The sequence below is a fragment of the Mus musculus genome, chromosome 15 (assembly GCF_000001635.26).
Source record: "Mus musculus strain C57BL/6J chromosome 15, GRCm38.p6 C57BL/6J".
Taxonomy (NCBI): Eukaryota; Metazoa; Chordata; class Mammalia; order Rodentia; family Muridae; genus Mus; species Mus musculus.
Window position 1 is genome coordinate 78969958 of NC_000081.6, and position 22222 is coordinate 78992179.

Sequence of the window (22222 nt, forward strand, 5' to 3'; positions counted from 1 at the left end):
ACACAACTTCACTGCCGTGTTGGCTCCGAGATAGAAATCACAGATGTGTTTACACATTTATTAGGTATTCTCTCTCAGAGTTACTTCGTTTTGAGATAGGGCTTTGCTGTGTAGCCCAGGCTGGCCTTGGACTCTCGGTCCTCCTGCCTAAGGTTCCTGAGTGCTTATATTTTAGGTGTGAAGAACCGCAGCTGACTCACAGTTACTTCTGTCCTTTATTCTCCTCCCCATCCTGGTATATTGTCTTCCCATGTCAGTCGTGTACCTCTGGCGTATTTACTCTATCTAGTACGTTTCCGGGTGGAGTACCACTTGCCCTCCATGGACAACATGCATTTGTGTGAGAGGCAGAAGTTATGAGGCAGCGGTTGGGATGTGTGTACAGGGTTGTATTTTGATTGTCTTCCATTTACTCCTCGGGCATGTATTTATTGAGCATCTACTTTGCCCAAACTTTATTCTGAGCCTGGAACATTTTCCTGGAAGAGTCATATCATTAGGCATTTGGCTTGATGTTTTAGCCTTCTCCCCCCAACCCCACTAGATGCCTGAATTTTAAAACATCTTCCTTGAGTCACCTAGACCCACTTGGTGTCTTTGGTTATTTTAAAAACAAACAAACAAACAAACAATATATAGCTTTATTTTGTCTGGAATATGCTATGTTGCCAGGCTAGCCTGGAACTCATAGTTGCCTCTGCTCTGCCTCCCAGTGCTGGGATTACAGGTGCCCTGCCCTGTACCATTTGGAGGCCCATAGGCCCATCTGAGTATCCAGAAGAAACTTATTTCCTTGGTCAGCCACATCAACCCCTGGGAACAGGTTGCCCTGGGCAGGTTCTGTAGCAGAAGAGCTGGGTTACCATGGTGTGTGTGTGTGTGTGTGTGTGTGTGTGTGTCTTCTAGGGCTTTCAGTCCTCCTGTCTCTCAAAGCGTCATAAGGGATAAGGGAAGACATATTGGAAGGAATGACCATTGAGCAAGCTGGAGTTTATATGGAAAATGCATGTTGGTAAGAGGCCAAACATTTGCACCTTCTTATGAGGTCCCATCATGTTCGAGACTTTGAAGCTCCTAGACGTCAGTTCTGGGGGAAACTTGCTCAAAGGCCTCAAAATTGATTAAAAATGGAGCCCCATCAGGGAGCCCTCAAGCTTAGAGTCCAGGGACCTCAGGACCCCTAAGGATTCCATCAGCCGCCAGAACTAGTTCTAGTGACATCGGCAAAAGCCACAGGACAATAGCAAAGCCTGAAGCCACACTTCTGGTTGGTTTGAGACAGGGTCTCACATCGCCCAGCTGGCCTCCAACTTCCTTCGGAGTCAGTAATGAACTTGAACACTTGGTCTCCCTGCTCTACCTCCTGAGCACCGGGGGCTCAGTTGTCATCACTGCCCATGGTCCCCGTTCCTTCTGTTTGCATGCAGTGTTCTGCATGGCTCTTCAACTGTGTAGACTTGGGAGAGACAGTCCCCACAGCCCCCTGCTCATCTCCTTTTGGGACTCACTCTGGACTCACTGAAAGCTCCTTTTCTACCTGGTATCCCTTGTAGTTTTGCTCAGCCGCCTGTCATGGCTCCGCTGACTTTACTGGGATGGACCCTAGGACCTCGCACATGCCTTTTTTCCATTACCAGTTTAGATGCAGTCCAATAGTCAGACCCCACAGAAGGGACATGTTCATGGAGACCTTCGAGCAAGTTTCCCCCAGAGTCCTTTGTGATAACTTCCTTATTAGGAGAGGGACCAGACTGTCTGTCCCGAGTCTGTTAGCTTTACAATGGTGGTGCCATGTGGAATCTAACCGTGGCCACTCATTGTTAACCCACACAAGTATCTGGAACTGAGGATTTTGGCACAGGCTGAAGGTCATCTCATGGTGACATTTGCTAGTGACCTTTCTGGGATTCTTGTGTCGGAGAGAAACGTTTCTTCCTAGTCATCCAGCCAGGAGCTGTTTTGCCTGTGGTTATGAAGGGGCCAGCATTCTCAAAACTGGGGGACAGAGTTCGGTTTAGCTCTAAGAGAAGCACAGAATGCAACTGGCTTGAGGAATCCTCAATTTGCATCTGGATGGGGGAAGGGCAGAAAGAATGGAAAACGGGGTACCCAACATTCACCCCTCTTGTTCTCTCAAAGTAGTTGTACTAAGTTAAGTGGGGCTTCTTGGCACACAAGCACCCGGCATCTAGAATGTAGGAAGTGCTCAATAAATATTCTTTTTAAACATTGTGATTATTTTTGCTCAGTGCCTGGTCCATAATAGATGCTCAATAAATCTGACTTCCCACAAGGTCTAGTCTAACCTTTGTTGGGGGTGGCTGGCTACTGGGTGGCTCGTGGCTGAATGAGGTGGGTAAGAGCCATGGGCTCCTCCCCGCCCTCACTCCTGAGTCTTCTTCATGGCTTTATGAGTCAGATTACATGTCCCCATTTCCCAGAAGGGGAAACTGAGACCCTTAGAGGGTAATCCTCACTTTGGGCTTTCAACGAGTCTTTTTATCAGGGATGGTTGGGAATGCGGGGTGCTGGAGTGGAGTCCCCAAGGCCCTCTGGAACAGCTACGTTTCCTCACAGGAAATCGGAGGCACCGGGGGCCTTCCAGACTCGGGATGAGGGACGGTCACAGCGGCCCAGCCAAGCTCAGAGCCAACTTCGAAGACAGTCCAGCCCTGCCCCCAGCAGGCAGGTGAGCACTGTTAGCCACCAGCCCTGATGAGTGGTCACTGCCTCTCCCAATACCCTCAGTTCCGGGCACGTGTCCTGGGTGGGGAGGTCCTCTCTGAGAAGGGCAGGGCCCCAGTATGGGATTGAACTCCACTCTCTTCCGTGGGCTCTTGACAAGATGTGAAGGACTCCATACAAATCCTTTGAAGCCAGCCCCTCAGAGCTGTCCCCTTGGAGACATTTGCTATCTTGCTATCTCTGAGAGCCACAGGTGCACCCGGCAAGCTCTCGGGGCTCCCTCATCCAGCCTCGAGATTGGATCTCAAATGAAACTTAGAGGGCAAGGCACACCCCAATGGCACAGTTACCCTCGGTGGAAATTCGGGCACCTGATAGCTTAGGGAGGGGAGTTCGGAAAGTGAGCAGCTCTCTGCAGATCTCTTTCTGGAGCAGAGGAAAGTGGGTGAGAGGGGCGAGCTGCATGCCACAGAAGCGAGCCGTGGCTTCCCACCCACTTTGAGCCAGACTTCTAGGAAGACACAGCCGCACTTCTGGGGCTTGGCTAAGACAGACAGCGACTACCCGGTGCAGCCAGGAGCCTCACTCATCCCTTCACCTCATCCGCAGGTGACCAAGCCCTCTGCCAAGCAGGCAGAGCCAACCCGGCAGAGCCGAACAGGACCGCCACATCCTAAGAGTCCTGACAAGCGGCCTGAGGGAGACCGGCAGCTCCAGAGGACCTCACCACCTGCCAGGACACCAGCCAGGCCCCCTGAGAGAAAGGCTCAGATAGAGAGGCATCTGGAGAGTGGCCACACTGGCCCGAGGCAGTCTCTGGGAGGGTGGCAGAGCCAGGAGAGGCTGTCAGGACCTCAAAGTCCTAACAGACACCCAGAGAAGAGCTGGGGCAGCCAGAAAGAGGGCCCAAGCCTGGGGGGTTGGCCGGAACTTGAGGGTCCCAGCCTGGAGGGGATATGGAGGGGTCCTCCCCAGGAGCACAGGGAACAGTGGGGACATTCAGAGGCCTGGGAGGAGCCTCCCAGTAATGGGATACAGGGGGCTCCCCCAAGGGGCCAAGGTAGACTTCAGGAGCTGTCCAGACCCCACCAGCCTACGCCTTCCTCAGAGAACTCCTGGGCAGGCCCAGCAGAGTGTTCGTGTGCCCTGCAGCCTGAGGCCAGCACTGCTGTGGGCTGGAGGGCCGAGGGAACATCCCCACATCAGCGTAGTGCTGAGAGGCCACCCGACCTAGATTGGAGGGACCTGCTAGGCCTTCTCCGGGCACCTGAGGATGGGGCCTGGACCCGGCTCCCAAGGCTGGACTGGGAAGGCCTCCTGGAGCTCCTGCAGGCTCGGCTGCCCCAAAAGGACCCGGCTAGGCACTGGCATGACCCAGCCAAGGCTTCAGGACCAGAGCAGGGTTCCTCAGGCACAGAGGATACCCTGAAGACAGAGCCGCAGACCCAGCCTGAAGGACGGGCCAAGGCCACCCTAGCCAATGGACACAGGCCTGGTCAGCAGTCTGAGAGCCCAGCACAGCTACCCAGCCCTGCCTGTACCTCCACCCAGTGGCCAACCACCAAAGTGACAAGCGGACCAGAAACGTCACCTCTGGCTGCTCTGGAGCAGATAGATCACCTAGAGAGCCACAGCCCACCGGACCTGGAGGTAAGTCTGCCCTGTATCTGAAGGGTATTCAGCAAAGGCCATTGTTTCAAACTGTGCCCCCCCACTGCCCCCTGCCATGGGACAGCAAGGCACCTGGTAGTTCTGTCACCAGCTGACAAGCAGTGTGCTAGGTCACATATACCATGCACAGAGAAGAAGCACCTACCACTGTCCCCAGTTTACAGATGATGAAACTGAGGTCTATACTCATTAGAATTCCCCAGGGGTCATACCTGCAGGAGTTTTACTAAAGTATCCCACTCCAAAGGCCCTGCTCACTACACTATCAGCCCCTCTCCCACCCCATCCTGTCGACTGTCTAATTCAGTACAGAGACACCAGGGGTGCAGGGTCAGATGGCACGGCCTCACGTTGCCATCAGGCTAGGGGGAGCCGGTTGTAGGATGCTCGGGGGCCAGGGTGGGAGGTGAGGGTGGGGATTCAAAGATGCCTCCCAGTGGTCTCTGGCTTGCTTCAGTCTGACTTCTCACAGGGGAGGCGGGAGGTCAGAAAGATTGGGGTGCCTCTAACTTGAGGCTCAGGATCCTTGGGAGACTAAGGGATGGTGAGCAGGGTGGGGCTGGGGGTGGAGAGCCCTTAGCCTTTTCAGTAGCTCACACAGGGAGAAGAGACTGGAGTGCTCACTGGGTAGGGATAGTAGTCAGGATGGATCCAGCACTGGACCTGGTGATGCCTCCAAGCCCAGAGCACACTAGTGTGTGTGTGTGTGTGTGTGTGTGTGTGTGTGTTGGGGGTGGCTGCACCCTGGCTGCGGTTCTGTAGGAACACATGTATCATATATGTGCCATACATGTGTCATACATGTGCTATACATGTGTCAATCCAGCATGAAGGAGTCTCATGGATGACAAAGCAGAGAACTCCCCAGATCCTTCTTTAATGAAGATGCTTGCCCCGTGTCATCCAAGGTCCCTTTCTCTGCCTTCCTCCCCTTTGTGCTCAATGTGCTGGACTGGCTGGAGGACTCTGCACATCATGTTTTTGCACATGCCATTCCCATCGCTGCTGCTGCTGCTTCCGTCTTCCCTTGTCGCCTGCCAATTGTCTGTTCACTGTCTAAGTCTTAGATCTAGTGTTCTGTCCTCCAGTGCTGACCCCACCTTGGGGCTGGCGACATTCCCCTTCTGGCCTTCACAGTTATGCTTCCATCATCCGTCACATCGGATATGTGTTTCCCTCTGAATCACGGGCACAGGTCAGCGATGCTGCTCAGTGGTAGGGCACTGACGCAGCATGCTCAAAGCCCTGGGTTCAATTTCCAGCACCATAAAACAATCAAGTACAAGCTCGATGGGGTCAAGTGCTGTGAGTACTTTATCTCTGTGCCTCTGGCTCTCAGTCCAAGGCCTGATGGAGAGAATGTGGCTGGTAGATCAGTGAATCCGTGGATGCTTCGTGGCACACAGAGAGCAAGTGGCTGGGAGAGTAGCTAGGTGATTGATGAACAAGTGAAGGATGACCGAATGGATGATGGTCAGATGGGCGGGTGGGAGATGGGCAGTGGTGGTTGTTCAGTGATGGCTGGTTGGGTAAACATTAAGTGGAGTATGATGGATAGGTATGGCTTGGATGGATACATGTCTAATCAGTGATGAGTGACTGCTGGAAGATGGGTAGATGGGTGAGTGGGTTGGGGGGGAGGCTACATGATGGTAGATGGCTGGCTGGGTGGCGACCAAATGAAAGGTGCATGTAGAATGGCTGACAGACAGTGATGGGCAGTAAGTGACAGGAGAGTAATGTGGGACACATGCGGGATAGCTGGATGGACCCTGTGGGTCTAGTAATGTTGGATGTACAGAAAATAGCTGGAAAATTTAGAAGGTAGATGGATGGGTGAATCATGGGGACAACTGAGGCTAAGCTGTGGTTTTTCTTTTCTTCCTTTCTTCCTTCTTTCCTTCTTTCTTAATTGTGTGTGTGCACACGCGTGCGCATGTGAGTGCGCGAGTCCACATGCCTCATGTGTTTCCTCTTTTAAATTTTTATGTGCATTGGTGTTTTGCCTACATGTATGTCTGTGTGAGGTGTCTGATCTCGGAGTCACAGTTGTGGGTATTGGGATTTGAACCTGGGTCCTCTGGGAGACCGGACAGTGCTCTTAAATGCTGAGCCATCTCTCCAGCCCCAGCTGTGTCCTTTCTTATCTCCAGTTCCAGCCAGAGGAACCTGAGGCATCAGAACCAAGCCGAGGCGAAGACTCACGGGCTGTCCAGAAGCAGGCTGACTCGGTAGTTGGGTCCTAGGCTTGGGCACAAGGGGCGGGGAAAGGAAAGAAAATCAGGTTTGAGGTGGTGGGATGAGCTCCTCCAAAGAGCTCTGGGACCATCATGACCCAGATTGGCTCTGCTATGAGGTCTGGAGAAGAGGAGCTTTGGGGGAGGTGGTCAGCCAAGCCACCATCAAGTGGGGACCTGGGTGGGGACGGTCCTGGGGTCAGAAGCCGAGGGCTCTGCTTCTGACTTACTGGCACACTGTCCTTCCCTAAGCAAATGACAGCTTGGTCCCAATAGTTCCTGAGAGCAATGTTCTTTTGGGTCTAGAGGGTTTGGCCATGCTTCCTAGAGCTGGGATCTGGAGTAGAAGGGTAAGTTAAAGGAGGTGCTGCAGCATCCTGGAGGAGACCTGAAGCTCTGCAGGGCCCTGGGGGCCAGAGCTCTATGCAGGGCGTGGCCATGGAGGTGTCCTGGGCCTGACTGTAGAAGCATAGCTGTGCCCTGCTCCTCCTTCATACCTGCAAACAGACTGTTCTCACCAGAAATCTCTGAAGGGCAGAGGCAGAGGCAGAGGCAGTCAGCCGGGGGGGCAGTGTGAGGGAGGACGATGTGGCTAAGCTTTTTCTATCGCCCGTGTTCCCCTGCTGCCTCCTGAAAAGGCAGAGGTGACCAGTAGCTGAGTCTGTCCCGCCACTGATCAGAGCTGGGGACAGGCATATGCTGTCCAACCCATCTGTACAGACAAGGGAACAGCCACCATGTGGCTGGACCCAAAGTAAAACCCGGGACTCTGCTTCCCTACCCAGGGCTCCCTCTGTTCCCCCCACCCCCATTGTCTTCCTGCTTCCTGGCTCTGATGAGTCTATGTGCCTGCATCTGCTTGGTGGCCAGTCTTTTCTTCTGTGAAATGGGAAGGGGCGCAAACAGCTTCACTCTTCCTCCTTTGGGGTGATTTCTTCATGCTTCCTGGAGCTTTGGGCTTTGTGAGCTAAGAGGAAATTAGCAATGTGGAAAGCCCCCATCCCCACCCCAGGCCACCTCTACTGGACAGAAGTGTTAACTACTTCATTCATTCATTCATTCATTCATTCATTCATTCACCTGTTCTTACTCATAACATGTAATGAGCATCTTCTCCGTGTGCTGGTGCTAGTTGAGGAGAGGGAGCATGGTGGTGCCATGTGACGGTCAGGGCTGTGGGCTGTGACAGGAGCGTGGCCAGGGGGAACACTCCTTTTCCCAAAGCTCCCTGGCACCTGTGCTTTGATACTTCAAACGCCACTCCAGAGACTTAGAGGTTCAGTCAGAGGACAGGAAAGTTCTGCCCCCTCTCCTCAACCTGTAACCTGCGGTGTGGCTTTGGGCCAGTCTGTCTGCTTTGCTGGTGGCTCTGTTGCCCCAAGAGAGGTGACGTCATGATGGGCAAACTAGGGCTCTGCCATAGGCATTTGTATTAAGTCGGTGATCCATTCCTTTCAAGGCCATGCCCCAAAGGCCAGGCAGATTAAGAGGCAGATGAGAGCAGGAGCTGGGGTCACATGTGCGACCCCCTTGTCACTAGATGGTAGCTGCTGAGAGGAGGGTGGACCTAGACCTCCATGTCTTTTAGACATTTCGAGAGAAATCAGAAATACGTATTTAATGTTTCTTTAAATGTGATTTTAATTTGGGCTTCACATAGCCCAGGTAGACGTCAAACTTGCTATGTTGCTGAGGCCAGTCATGAATTTCTGACAGGTGTGCATGACCACACCTAGCTCAGATTCCTTGGTTTTTAATGTTAGAACCAGATTGGCACACGCCATACAAGCTAAATGTCTGTGACCCCGCTCCTTGGCAGTCTGCGGTTTGACCTTAGGTTTTTGGATACAAAGCCCAAGGGGGTGTGGAGTCCTAGAGCCCCTGTTGGCCAAACACCATGTAGTACAAGCAAGGTAACACTTTTTTTCCTTTGCAGCCGTGATGAGGGAGGGAGGTGGGAGCCCCGGGCCTTGGCAGTAGCATAATGGTCAGGGGAGGCTGTGGCCAGGGATGCCCTATCCCACCAAAGGGACCTACAGCCAACACCGGACCCTGTTTGACAGGCAGACAAGAGGCCGGCAGAGGGCAAGGCTGGGAGCCCACTCAAGGGCCGACTGGTGACTTCATGGCGGATGCCCGGGGACCGGCCCGCGCTGTTCAATCCATACCTGCTGTCTCTGGGGGTCCTCAGGTGGCAAAGGGTAGGCTGGCTCCTGAGGGGTTGGAGGGTGAGGGTGGATAGAGAAGGGAAGGGGGAGGAGGCTGGGGCTAAGAGAGAAGGGGGGCTAAAAGGGAGGAGTGAGGGACTCTCACAGAAGGAGAGCCTGCTGCAAACGAGCTGGCAGGCTCTGGGAGATGGTCTTTCCTGCCTCGGTGCAGGCCACAGACCCTGCAAGCTTTTAGGATGAAGAGTGTTTAGGTAATATGCAATCAGCAACTACTAGCCTGGGCCAGTGAGCCAGGTGGGGGGAGGGGAGAAGGAGGAGGGCCTCCAGGGGCTCTGAGATTACAGAGTGTGTCTCAGACTTGGGCCTGGGCCAGTTTCACAAACATCTGGCCTTACGTAACCCATCTCCTGCCTAGAGAGGCCTGTAAACACTGGGGCCTCTGGTCGGGGCTTCCTCCAGGGCAAGGGAAGGAGATAGCTATGACAGTGTCCTCTCCTGCCCCTTCACAGCAGGCAAGAAGCAACCAAGGGCTGGCTTTTGGGGGGTGGGGGGTAAGTTGTGTCAGTGACTGGCTGGTTCCTAGACTTTCTTGTTGGTGCTGGGCCACTGTGACGCTGCAGGGCCCTTGGAGTCGGACACCAAATTTTACAAAGTGGGCACTGGGGCTCAAAGAAATGAGCTGATGGTTAGGATATCACCAGGCTGGTTTTGCACAGTCCCCAGTGAGAGCATTACAGAGGATGTCAGAGCACTGAATGTCACATCTGTCACACCTGTTAGCCGGGGTGGTTCATGGAGCTGCCTAGGATTAAGGGGAAGAAGCCCAGGATGCCCAGAGGCTGTGGAGGGATGTAGGGGGTGGTGCTGTCCCCGAGGTTTCCCATCTCCATCAAGGATTCTGCCCGGTTGTTCTTTGTGGGCAGAGAAACCCATGATAGCCAAGCAAACATGGCTAACTAGGTATAGTGGTCCTTCAAGCCATGCATGGGCAGGATTTGCCTTATCAAAATAGCTAATGGTCACCAACACAGGCCACCAACACCCGGCAGGACTGGGAGGAGCGGCGGGGAAGGCCTTGGTGGAGAGAGGTGTGAGATAAGTGTGGGACTGCTGTACATTGTCTGTATGCCACCCAGTAATTATTGTTGCCTTCTATGCTCCCAGCCCCACGTCCCATGCAGGGTGTGCCTGACTCTGTTTGGTCGTCATCTCAAGGACAATTAGATTCACGCTTTCCACACACTGACGTGTGAAGTCTCTTGTTCCACATCACACGTGGATGTATCATAGATGCTCTGGCTTGCTCTAGGCAATCTGAGCTTCAAATGCTTACAAACCCACCCTTGTGGTGCTGACTTCCCGTAGCCCTCTGGCTTAGTCACCCAGCATGTTCCCTACCAGACTGTGTCGGCTGAGGCTGAGTGAGTCTGGGGGCAATGATGTTTTTATCTGGGGGCTAGAATTGTAAGTACCAGAGACCTGGGGCCTCCTGGAGGATTGCTGAGGGGCCAGAAAGCTGCCTGGAATTCTATCCCTGCCCATACCTGGCTGTGTGCCCTTGGGCCATTGTCTCTTTCCCTGAGCCATATGCTCAGGCAAGAGGATGGGCATGAGGAGCACTGGGCAAGGATGCAGGGAGCACGGAATGAAGGGTCAGATGCTGGGCAAGGATGCAGGGAGCACAGGATGAAGGGTCAGATGCAGGCATGAGGAGCACTGGGCAAGGATGCAGGGAGCACGGGACGAAGGGTCAGCTGTAGAGAGTACAGGGCAAAGATTTTTTTCCCCCAATATTGAGGATAGAACCCAGAGCTTTGTGTGTGCGAGGCTGTATCATGTAACTATGTCCCTGGGCAAGGTACTTGAATGAAGGGATCACTAGATGAGGAATGGGAGCACTGTGCAGTGAGTTTCTAAGTTTGGCTGGAACATGTTTAGACTGAGGCTCGAAGGGTGAAGAGAATTTTCCAGCCATCTTTCATCTTTTTACAGGGTAGCAGGAAAGAGAAAACTCTCTTCCTCTCCCTCTCTTTCCCCACACCGTGTGTGTGTGTGTGTGTGTGTGCGTGTGTGTATGTGTGTGTGTGTGTGTGTATGTGTGTGTGTATGTGTGTGTGTATGTGTGTGTGTATGTGTGTGTGTATGTGTGTGTGTGTATGTGTGTGTGTATGTGTGTGTGTATGTGTGTGTATGTGTGTGTATGTGTGTGTGTATGTGTGTGTGTGTATGTGTATGTGTGTGTGTATGTGTGTGTGTAAATGTGTGTGTGTGTATGTGTGTGTATATGTGTGTGTGTGTATGTGTGTGTATGTGTGTGTGTGTGTGTGTGTGTGTGTGTATGCATATACAGAAGGCAGGAAGGGAAGTGTTCCATACACAGTAGTCTAGAGTTCAAAGGTCTGCCTTTACAGGGGATTCTAGAAGTCCAGCATTGTGACCTTCATATGGAAGAGGCACGTATAAAAATTAGCATAGTCAGCCGGGCGGTGGTGGCGCACGCCTTTAATCCCAGCACTTGGGAGACAGAGGCAGGCCAATTTCTGAGTTTGAGGCCAGCCTGGTGTACAAAGTGAGTTCCAGGACAGCCATTGCTATACAGAGAAACCTTGTCTCAAAAGAAAGAAACAAACAAACAAAAACAAAAAAACAAAAAAATTTAGCACAGTCCAAGGCAGGTTATAGAGGATTCTGACTGGGCTAAATCCAGTGTGTTGAGCTCATCACGATAACTGCAGTCCCTGGTGGAGGCTACCAGAAGGTGAACCCCCAAGGACAGGAGTCAGGGCAGGGGGCCGGTGCTTTCTGAGCCCAGGCCCCTGGTTGTAGGAGGTTTCCTCTTCTTACTCACTTGCTAAGGGCTAACAACCTCTGAGGAATGCAGGCAAGGATGGGAAGCATATGGGTATCAAACGGCCAGTGTCTAGAGTAAATGAACGTAATATATACATCTGTGGGCTGTGATGAGGAGACTTCAACAGAGATACCATGAAAAGAACTCAGCTCGCTGGGCCTCTGAATCCTCATCTGTGAAATGGGCCAAGATTCAGAGTACCATAGTAATTACAATATCCAATATACATTTATTTCTTTAGTTTTGAGGCAGGGTCTTGATATGAAACTCAGTCTACCCTTCAAGTCACTATTTTCAGTGATCCTCCTGCTTCTGTCTCCCAATGGCCGGGATTGCAGGTGTGCACCTCCATATTTCTTTGTTTGACAGAATATTGCTATGTAGCCCAGGCTAGCCTAGAACTGCATCTGTTGCTCATGCTGGATTGGAACTCTTGATCCTCCTGTCTCTGCCTTCTCCTCAGCCTATACCAGCATGGCCAGCAAGAGCAATGCCTCTCTGAATCAAGATGGCACAGTATCTGAAACTGCAAGTGATTCTCAGATTTACTGGTCCACACCTAAGCTAACTAGAGACAGAGAAGTTGTTTTAATTACTTGACTTAGTTAACATTCATGGGTAATCCATCGTGTGTGAGATTCAGTCACAGCATATTCAAGTTCCTTGCTTAAACTAACAGGGTTGAGTGGCTACTGCCACCCAAGCTTCCAGGGCATTCAGCAACTAATTCCACCAACGTCCCTCCTTAGCTGCAGGACCACAGTTAAGCTTCCACGGGCAAAGAAAATACAACACATTGATAAGGGAACTGGGAACAGGAGCAACAGGTGTACACCCACATCCAGGAACCCACTTAGCAAAAAGTTCCCCCTGGGAAACTTCCAGAAAGTTTTATGTGTCTATGTGCCATTCCAGAACTCATGTGGCGCGCAGTTTACTTGCTAGAATTCTCTCCCCTCCCTTCTCCCATCCTCCCCAATCCTCCCAGTCCGGGAGACCTCGGCAGCCAAGAGAGTAAATCCAATGTTTGAACCACTGCGTTCTCATGGGTAAAATAGAACAAATTCTCAGGGAAGTACGAATGCCAACTCCACGGGTAACTAGTGGGGTTTGCTGAGTCTTTAGTACAGTGCTGAACTGCGTTCGCCTTGCAACACAGTCGCCTTGGCCAGATGCAACCGTCACTCTGGCAGGGGAGAACTCAGGCTCTCCGATTCGGCCGTGAGACCGGACTGCCCCGCCCCTACGCAGTCTCCAGCGGAGTCACCTGCACGCAGGCCCTTCCTTCCTGCGAACCGCCGGCCGGAGAGCCCGGCCCGCCCTGCCCGCCGCCCCATCCGCCCGCCCCGTCGTACAGGCCCCGCCCCCGACCCGGCCCTCGCTCCCATTGGTCCTCCCGCCACCCCCGCCGCTGTTTGCCCCGGCTTCTAAGCTGTCCATTGGTCCGCCCGGGTCCTCCCAGGAAGTTTGAAAAAAAAAAAAAAAAAGTTTTATGGGCGGATGGAAGGGGCCGGGGCAGCTCCGGGGAAGGGAAGGGCTGGAGCTACGGCGTCCGGCGGCCGAGAGGGGCGGTGGGCTGGGTGCGCCGCGGAGCCCGGCCCGAGTGTCCCGTGCAGCGTCCCCGGGTGCCGCCATGACGGTGAGTGGACCCGGCTGGGACCCGGCGAGGCTGGAAGCCGAGTGCCCGGGCAGCTCGGTCCAGACTTGCCCTCTTGGTGCCCTGCCCTCCTCGCCCCGCGGAGCCCGTGCCGTGGAGGGCACTAGTCACTAACAGACTAGGGCGACACTTTCCCCTGCCCACCAGATCTCCTGGTGGAAGCCCGAGTTCCCTCAAGCTGCTTGGCTTGGGCCTGGGAAGAGGTGTTCCCGGCCTTGGACCGGTCGCGCTGACCTGACCTGGACTGGGTTGGCTGTCCAGCCCATGTGGGTTCTGCCAGAGGTTGGGGGGATCCGGCCCCGCCCACCCCATAGCTGGGAGACCGCTCTAGGGCAGCGCTAAGAGCTGGGGCCTTGGGCGGGGTCAGAGGTTTCAGTTTCTCTTAGAGGTCGGCTCTACCAAGACTTGTCAATCAGCAGCTGTGCTCTGATCGTCCTATCGAATCTCACAGTTGAGAGCACTGCTCTCCCCATTTCACAGCCAAGTGAATTGAGACTTGGGGAGGGGCGCTAGCGAGGTGTCCTGAATGTAAAAGAAGAAACAGCCTCATTTCCAGGTCGGTCTGACCACCTGGCCATGAAGTTCTGGAACAGAGGGGTGGGGCAGTTTTGATTTCTGGCTAGTGCCCCAGACAGGCTCTGGGAGTCTGGTGGCCCTCCTGGGGTTGGGAGGAGGATGAACAGGGTGTGTATGCACATGCGCAAGTCTGCTTTCTACTGAGGGTAGGCCTACTGAGGGGTGGGCTATGCTGCTGGGGGCGTGGTCTGTGGGGCCCCTGCTGTGGTGTGTGTGTGTGTGTGTGTGTGTGTGTGTGAGTGAGATGACCTGGCTCTGTTGCCTGGGGGTGTGGTCTGTGGGGCCCCTGCTGTGGTGTGTGTGTGTGTGTGTGTGTGTGTGTGTGAGTGTGTGATGACCTGGCTCTGTTGCCTGGGCTTCCACGGCCTCCGCACATCCTGCCACCTCCCTACCGGCCTTTCCTGGCGTCAGCAGCCTCCCCTTCCCTGTTAGGGAACAGAGGGATGTTGGGGGAGGAGTTGAGGCAGTGTCCTGGTGTTGGGGGGGAGGTGGTTGCCTGGCTCAGTGGACGCCTACCAGATGCTAAACTGGGTGCTTTCATAGTACCAGATATAAAGTTGAATGAGCATCCCCACTGGACGGTTGGGGAAACTGAGTGCAGAAATGAAGTATAGCCTTGGCTAGGCCAAAATTTATGTCTCAGTCAGTCTCAGTTTGCTTTCTAAGGAGAGATAAGAAATGTACACAGTTGCCACTCCCAGGAAGCACACACTAAGCAAGGGTGAGTCTACTAAGCACCTCATGTGTGCCTGTATCCTGAGCGAGGGGTGGCCAGGAGGAGGGATAGCACATCCCTGCTGGTGGGAGGAGAGCTTCCTGAGGGAGTTATCCTCTGCTCGCAGGACTTGGTCAGATGGTGGTGGGTTGTGGAGGAAGGGGTGTGTATGTAGATCAAGGCTAGTGGGCAAATCATGGATGCTGAAAGCTTAGTGTCTGGGGAAGGACCAGACCACGAGCTGTGGGTACTCCTGAGTGGCTTGAAGCAGGGAAGAGGCTTGTGGTCACCCTTCACGGTGCGCACTGGGCTTTTCCTGGGTACCATTCAGACTTGGGCCTGTTTCAGGTCCTCCCAGTCTTCACACTCTGTTCATGTCTGCCATCCGTCTCTCTCTCTCTCTCTCTCTCTCTCACACACACACACACACACATACACACACACATGTGTGCACGCATGCACACACAGCTCCTAGCTGAGTAGTGTTCTGTACAGAGCAAGTGGCGCAGGGCTGGGCTGGGTAAGAAGGCCTTCGGGGAGCCAGTGGATCTCGGTTGACCTAGAATCCAGAGCCTCTTTCTCTTGAGCCTGGCCAAACTGTGTTAAGGAGCCTCGTTCTGCAGCCACTGCTGGGCATCAAATTATATCCTTGTTCTGCTTGTCTACTGTCTGTCTTCTAAGTACCTGGTGCTTTTAGGACTGCTGGGGACTCTGACCCTCTGTCTTGTAAGGAGTCAGCCCACCTGGAAGAAAAAAAAAAGTGAAAGTGTTTAAGGCAGCAGGGGGCCTCGGCTAGGGGCAGCAGGCAAGGCAGAGGGTCCAATGGGTAAGTTCTGAGAAGAAGCCTCAGAGATGCAGTTAAGCAGGTCTGGACGCATGAGCAGGGACTTGGCTTAGTCAGCCGAGGAGGATGCCTGGTATTTCATGTTAAGGACATGGCAGATGTAAAGGACTCAGAGGGAGGTGTCCTTGTGTGTTGGGGATCTGTGAGCACCGTGTGTCGAAAGGCAGACTTGCAGGAGAGATTTTGATGACCCCACAGAAAGGGTCCTCTTGGTTGTCCGGGCGTAGAAGGGGCTGCAGCTAGGGCTGAGGTGACAGGCAGGCATGACCTGTGATACTGGTTGAGGAGAGGGTGTTCCTCATCCTGGGCTTGCTGGTGGAGAATGGGCCTCTGAGCCTGAGGAGCTGCGGAGGTGGTGGCCCTCCGGATGCAGCTCGTCCGTGTTTTTCCAATTGTACCTGAGTGCATGCGAGTGTGTGTGTTTCTGTCTGTCTGTCTGTGGATGCACACTTCTGGAGGAAGCTAGAGGTTGGCTTTGGGTATGTCTTTCTCTTCACTGTATTTTTAAAGACAGGATCTCTCTGTGCATCTTTAGCTTTCCAGTTTAGTTTGGCCAACAGCAAACCGAATGGCTCCTGAGTCTGCGTTTCTGCACTGGGATCATAGGCATGTCCCATCGAATCCAGCTTTTGATATGGGTGCTAGGGGGTCGTAGCTTGGGTCCACGTGCTTGTGTGGAGTATGCTTTGCTGGCTGAACCACCTCCCTGGTTCTTGTGAGATATTTTAACCCTGCCCCTAGGTTCCCCTCCCAGAAGGATGGGACACTCACTCTGCTGGTCTTCTTTCCCTCAAGTTGCTAGCTAGGTCACACCAGATCTGACATGCCTTCGTTGTTACTGGTCTTGAGTCACCTGGCTGCCCAGACTGTGGTACATTCTATCCCTCTGGAAGACTGAGGCTGGGGCAGAACCCGTGGTCATCTGCCACATATGATCCAGAAGCTGGAGGGGGCCACACATGTCACAAAGGGAGATGGTTGTTGCTATTATGTATACTTGGTATGCAGCATTCTGCATCCCTGTCACTGTGCCTGGTGACCTTCTCCTTCGGATTAGCCCCATGGTGCCGGCTTTTGGCTGTTTGGAGTCAGTGTGGGGGTCAGGGGATCTGCCCCAAAGCACAGGAATGTTTATAAAGGAGGTTAAAAAAACCTCTTCCTACACAGCCTCTCCTGATACCTGTTGTGGTTAGGCCTTTCCTCCAGGTCCTGAGGCTGTGTTTGTGGGAGGTCCGAGATGAAGGGAAATGGAGCCAGATATGGGTGGTTACAGCCTTCAGTTTTAGCCAGGGATCATCCTGGGTCGCCTTGTCACAGATGGGAGACGGTCTGACAGAAGAGAAAGCAAACAGGACGATCACAGCCTCAGGGTTTCCGGGCTTGGAGCACAGCCCACCTTCTCCCTCAGACAGGTATACAGGATGAGGGAGCCCCAACTCTGGCTGTGGATAGCTCTAGGTGTTTAGGCTACTGGCTGGGGTATGCTTTCAGCACACTGACTCTGCCTGAGGAAATCGGGGTTCTCTAAAGGAGTGCAGGCCCACAGAGGTGGCTGGGTCAGGTGGCTCTGGTTCCCAGCTGCCACCTGCACCCTGCTACACTGTCCCACTGACTCTCTTCATGCAACCAGACACCTTGGCCTGGTGAGGCTCACTCGATGCACACTCTGATAGGTGGGCTCAGAGCCATGGCAACAGGTGGCCACCTCCTCCCCGCCAGCCTGTTTGGCCTGCCCTGTTCTCCCTGCCAGCGAGCAGGAGCTGAGGCTACTAAAGGATAAGAGACCTAGATAGGAGAGGGGCCCCAGTGGTCAGAGAGGGTCTGGTGGATGATATCCACCAGATGAGCGGGTCGGGAAACTGCCAGGATGATCCCCCACATGTAGGCCCGGGCAGAGAGAGCTAGCTCACAGCCTCCCTGTGGAACATGCTACAGCTGGGGCCTCCCAGACTTCAGGGCTATGCATCTCTGGGTAGGACCCGCCAGGTAGGGCTTGCCAGGATTGAGGTGCTATGGCCTGTCTAAGGAGACGTAAGGGGAAGAGGCCTTAGAATATCTGCCCTCAGCCTGGCCTGGCTCAACCTTTCAGGGTCTCTAGGAGATGAGGGAAGGGTAGGAGTGGTGGCCTGGACAGAACATTGGGTTGTGTTCCGCGTGGCCCACCTAGATCTTACCGAAGAGGACTAGGCTATTTCTCGAGGCTGCTCTCTGGATTCCCTGGGGCTCTCTTTATAGGAAAAGTTCCTTTTGTCTCTCCCTCTCCCCATCTTGGGTAGGGCCGGGGAGCTTGGACACCTGGGGAGGGGGAGATGCTGGGGGAAAGGTCTAAGGCTGTCTCAGTGGCGGGGAGTCTGCTTGGTTTGGGGGTAGGTGAGGAGAGTTAAGTTCTCTGGGTCCTTTGCCCTCGCCGTTGGTCTCCCAGGACCTCAGTGTCACCAGGACTACGACAGGATGACTGTCGCATTCCCTTCTAGCAGCCCCGTCGGCTTTCACACTGAGTCTGACCATTTGCCTTCTCATCTTCCTGTAGCCCGATCTGCTCAACTTCAAGAAAGGATGGATGTCAATCTTGGATGAGCCTGGAGAGGTAGGAGACTGGAGGGGAGGGACTGGCCGGGCTGATGCAGGGCTTCCGTGGAGAGGCTCTTGGGGTGGGTAAAGGGGTCCGATGGGAGGGCCAGTGAAAACCCTAATGGAGTTGAATTTCTGGTCGAGGGAGAGGCTTAGTGAATGCTTAGGAGGGACAGGTTGCTGGCTCTAGGCTTCCTCATGAGTCTTAACATGTGAGGCACAGGGTGGAGCCTCCCTGCCATGCACGCTCCAGATCCCATCTTTAGCTCTCGACAGGAGTATCTTGGCTCTCCTTCCTCATGACAATGCTTGACAGGAGTCTGAGGGTCTGGGGTGAAGGCTTCCCGAGTTGTACCTGAGTTGTACCAACTTCCAGACAGTACAGAGTAGGGCACAGGACACAGGCCAGACCTGTCGGTGGAACCACAGCCTCAGTCAGCAGATCTGTGACATGGGTATGATGGAGAACAGAGTCACTCACAGAGGTGACTGCGTGAGGAGCCGGAAGCTTCTAAGCTTAGTTCATCACCCCTCCGTCTTTCCAGTCTACTGTGACTGGCCTTGGAAATAGCTGAGGTGGTGCCGTTCACCAGCTCTGCTCTTTCAGCGGCCAGGCAAAGCCGGAGGCTGGGAGCTAAACTGGCTTTCCGCCTACTCTGCCTGCATGTGCCCATGGCTCGGATCTGCATCAGATCTGCATGCGGTCCGCATGCTGGGCAGGGCTCAGAGCCAAGGGGAATCGCATTGTGTTTCCTGCCCACGCGCTTTAATTCCCCGCAGCCTTCTGTCCCCGCTGCCTGCTTGCCATCCCTTAGTGGCTGCTGGCCAGGCTCACACAAGGCCTGGCGCCCTGCCAGTGACCCCTTTCTGGCCTCCCTACCCCAAGTCCCTGGAGGGCAGAGGGATTATGGGCACCACCCAGAACTGGCCATTACTCATGCTCTTTCACTGGGTTTTGGAATGTCCAAACTGGAAGGGCCTTGGGAGGGCAGCCAGCCCCAGCCCCTCATGTACAGATGGGAGTCGGAGCCACAAGAGTGAGCTCTCTTCCAGGCTGAGTGATACCCTGGGCAGCCCAGGCCTAGAACCTGGGGCCCTCAGAGCTTCATCCATCTTCTGTTACAATTAGGGACAGAGCTGACCTAGACAACCAAGAAACCATTATCCATAGAACCCTCCTCACTTCACAGAGACACTTGAGTTCCCAAGTGGTACCTTAGTCCACTCCAGGAGCAAGATTGTTTTAAGAGTGCCAGGCAGTGGTGGCACACGCCTTTAATCCCAGCACTTGGGAGACAGAGGCAGGCGGATTTCTGAGTTCAAGGCCAGCCTGGTCTACAAAGTGAGTTCCAGAACAGCCAGGGCTACACAGAGAAACCCTGTCTCGGGCGGGGAGGAGGGAGCAGGTTGGGTGGGGGGAACGACAGATAACCTGTAGCCTGACCCAAAATCTAGACTTCTTGCCATTCCCAGTGTAGAGTCAGAACAGTGAAGGCTGGGGAGGTGGTGACCCTTGCTGAGAGACACATGGCAAGGCAACACTCACACTCTGGGCATTTGGTGCTTAAACCCTGTTTCTCAGGGGAGACCCCTGGGAAGAAGTAGAAAGCATCACCCTCAAATGCTAGAAACCGTATCATGTCCCTATGGGATAAAAATAGGAAATAGCCTAGGCAGGGTTGTGGTGTTGGGGGAGCCCCAAGAGGGCTGCACCAGGACACACTGATCCAGCAGTGGGCTGATGGCAACTAGGATCCCAGGAAAGTGGCCAGCAGTCGTCTGAGACACACATGAGATGCTCGGCTGCCTGTCCCTTTCCCATGTGGCTTCCCAGCCTAAAAGAGGTACTGCAGGGACTCACACTGCGGAATCACAAATGTGAGGGTTAACCAATGCACTCTCACACCGGAACATGTGTGTAACCAGCCCGCAGCACAGATGGGGGAGCAACACTCAGTTGCCTGCCCCAGGCCTCTTTCTAGTCCTTCTGTCTGAGAGGCCTTTGTCCTTGACCCTGTGTCAGGCCAGCACGCAGAGAAAGACTTGCAGAGGTCTGGCCCCACTTAGTCACTGCCCCTGTAGGCATTTAACTTCACAGAGCCTGTACCTTCCTTCATCGGCACTGGAGAAAGGCACGTGCTATGCTGAGCTCTGATATCTTGAGTGGTCCTGAATGAGCTTCAAATACTTCAGTTGATAGAATGGTTGCCTACCAGGCAAGACTCTGGCCTTGATGCCCAGCATCATATAATACAGGCATGATGGTGCATGCCTGTAATTCTAGTGCCCAGGAGGTTGAAGGCTGGATGATCAGAAGAAGTTCAGGGTCAAGGCAGAAAGACAGCCGCTAAAGCGCTTGCCGTGGCGAGCTTGGTGGCCTGAGTTGATTCCAGGAATCTAAGAAGGGTAAAGGTGAAGGGAAGAGAACGGTCTCCACAGAGTTGTCCTCTAACACACACTCGAACATGCCATACATGTACCCACCCATATGCTTACATGCGCGCGGGCACACATACACACACACACACACACACACACTACCACACAATACCCATCCACACACTCTGACCCACACGTGCACTGCCGCACACGTACCCACCCACAACCTGATCATCCTGGCTCTATTACAAGTTGAAAGCCAGCCTGAGCTACATGCAACCCTGTATCAAAGAACAGTCAGCCAGCCAGAGAAAAGCTGCGCACTGGGGCCACAGAAGGCCTGGTTACCGAGGAGGGAACAATCCATTTCCCAGCCTCCGTCTGCTTGGCTTCAGATCTGATCTGCCCTTCACATCCTTAGCTATAAGAACGGGCAAAGGGTGGACAAGCACACACAGGCTCCTTCCTTCCCTAAACCTTTCCCTCACTGTCTCCTCTTCCACAGTGGAAAAAGCATTGGTTTGTGCTGACGGATTCAAGCCTCAAATATTACAGAGACTCCACGGCTGAGGAGGTAAGGTGCCTGGGTGGGCAGGCCCGGGGAAGGGCGGGGAGCCGTGGCTGTGGCTGGGGTTCGTGGAGTGGGGACCCACGGTGGATCTTGTTGCTCCAGGCAGATGAGCTGGACGGTGAGATCGACCTGCGGTCCTGTACTGACGTCACAGAGTATGCGGTCCAGCGCAACTATGGCTTCCAGATCCACGTGAGACTGCGGGTAGACCCGGGAGGCAGGGGGTGTAACTCGAGGCCCTGGGCAGGTGGCGGCCTGACTCACTCACTCATTTAGTCTCAGACTGCCCTCTGCCAGTCAGCAGTTCTGATGCCCATACTTAACATACCTAGAGAGTCCTGGAGTGAGGCACTTTCCACGCCCACTCGACCCTATACCCCTTCCTGGGAGGGGGAGGGAACACAGGGCTGGCCGTGTGGCGAGCTACACATAGGATGTCCCTGCAGACCAAGGACGCCGTTTATACCCTGTCGGCCATGACCTCGGGCATCCGGCGGAACTGGATTGAGGCTCTCAGGAAAACTGTGCGGCCAACTTCAGCCCCAGATGTCACCAAGTATGTGTCGGGCTGGGCTGGGACCCTCGTGGGGGGGATGAGGATGTTGTGTCCCTGAGTGGGGTTCTGTGCACTCGCCTGAGGGCCTGGTGGCTGTACCTTCTGGGGCTCAGTTAATCTAGTGACACATTGCAGAAAGAGCAGCACGTGTCCTTGGCCATCCAGAGATGAGAGCTGAGGGTTTGACCCGCTGTCTCATTCCGTCCTCCTACATTCTAAGAGCTGGAAGGGGTCCTGGGGATGTAGAGAGGAGGCTTGAGAGCTCTTCTGTCTGCTAGCTCGGCACCGACCCCGGCCCCGGTCCCGGCCCCGGCCCACGGCTGCCTCTAGCTGCCTCAGTTAAAGGGATAAGTCCCCAAACCTGACTAGACCCTGATCACGCAGCCGGAGGCTGGTGGCTTTTCCATTGTCTCAGATTCCTCACTTGTTGTGTTCGCCATTGTGTCTGCACCCACGAAGGCATGTGTCCAGGGCCCTTGGTGAATTCTGCAGACCTGCACTGTCAGGCTGCTGCCCAGTTGCAGACTAAAGCGCTCTGCAAGAATGACCCAGAGGTGTGCAGTGCAGGTCTCATGTACAGCCCAGCAGCTTGATCATCAGGTCAGAGGGCACAGCTGAACTGCAGAGAAGGCCCTTTAGAGGGAGTTGCTTCTACCCACCCCCTAGAAAGCAGTCCTGTAATCACATTGCTTCAGGGAATGCTGGGAAATATAGTTTGGAGCTGAATGACAGTGAACACAG

The 22222-nt window shown here is 54.1% G+C and overlaps 1 protein-coding gene across 11 annotated transcripts in view; it reads left to right on the forward strand.

The window, feature by feature from the left end:
* The window catches only part of Triobp (TRIO and F-actin binding protein), a 58146-nt gene that overhangs the window by 22234 nt on the left and 13690 nt on the right, over positions 1 to 22222 (forward strand). For 5 of the 11 annotated variants that reach the window (NM_001039156.1, XM_006520284.1, XM_006520288.2 and 2 more), the window contains exons 9-16: positions 2578 to 2689; positions 3295 to 4335; positions 6510 to 6587; positions 8657 to 8794; positions 17935 to 17991; positions 20860 to 20928; positions 21028 to 21117; positions 21372 to 21481. In NM_001039156.1, coding sequence (NP_001034245.1) covers positions 2578 to 2689; positions 3295 to 4335; positions 6510 to 6587; positions 8657 to 8794; positions 17935 to 17991; positions 20860 to 20928; positions 21028 to 21117; positions 21372 to 21481 — 1695 coding nt within the window. Of the gene's footprint in view, positions 1 to 2577; positions 2690 to 3294; positions 4336 to 6509; positions 6588 to 8371; positions 8507 to 8656; positions 8795 to 10695; positions 13252 to 17934; positions 17992 to 20859; positions 20929 to 21027; positions 21118 to 21371; positions 21482 to 22222 lie in introns of those variants that run through there. The other 6 variants (NM_138579.4, XM_006520286.1, XM_006520287.1 and 3 more) reach the window with 5 other exon arrangements.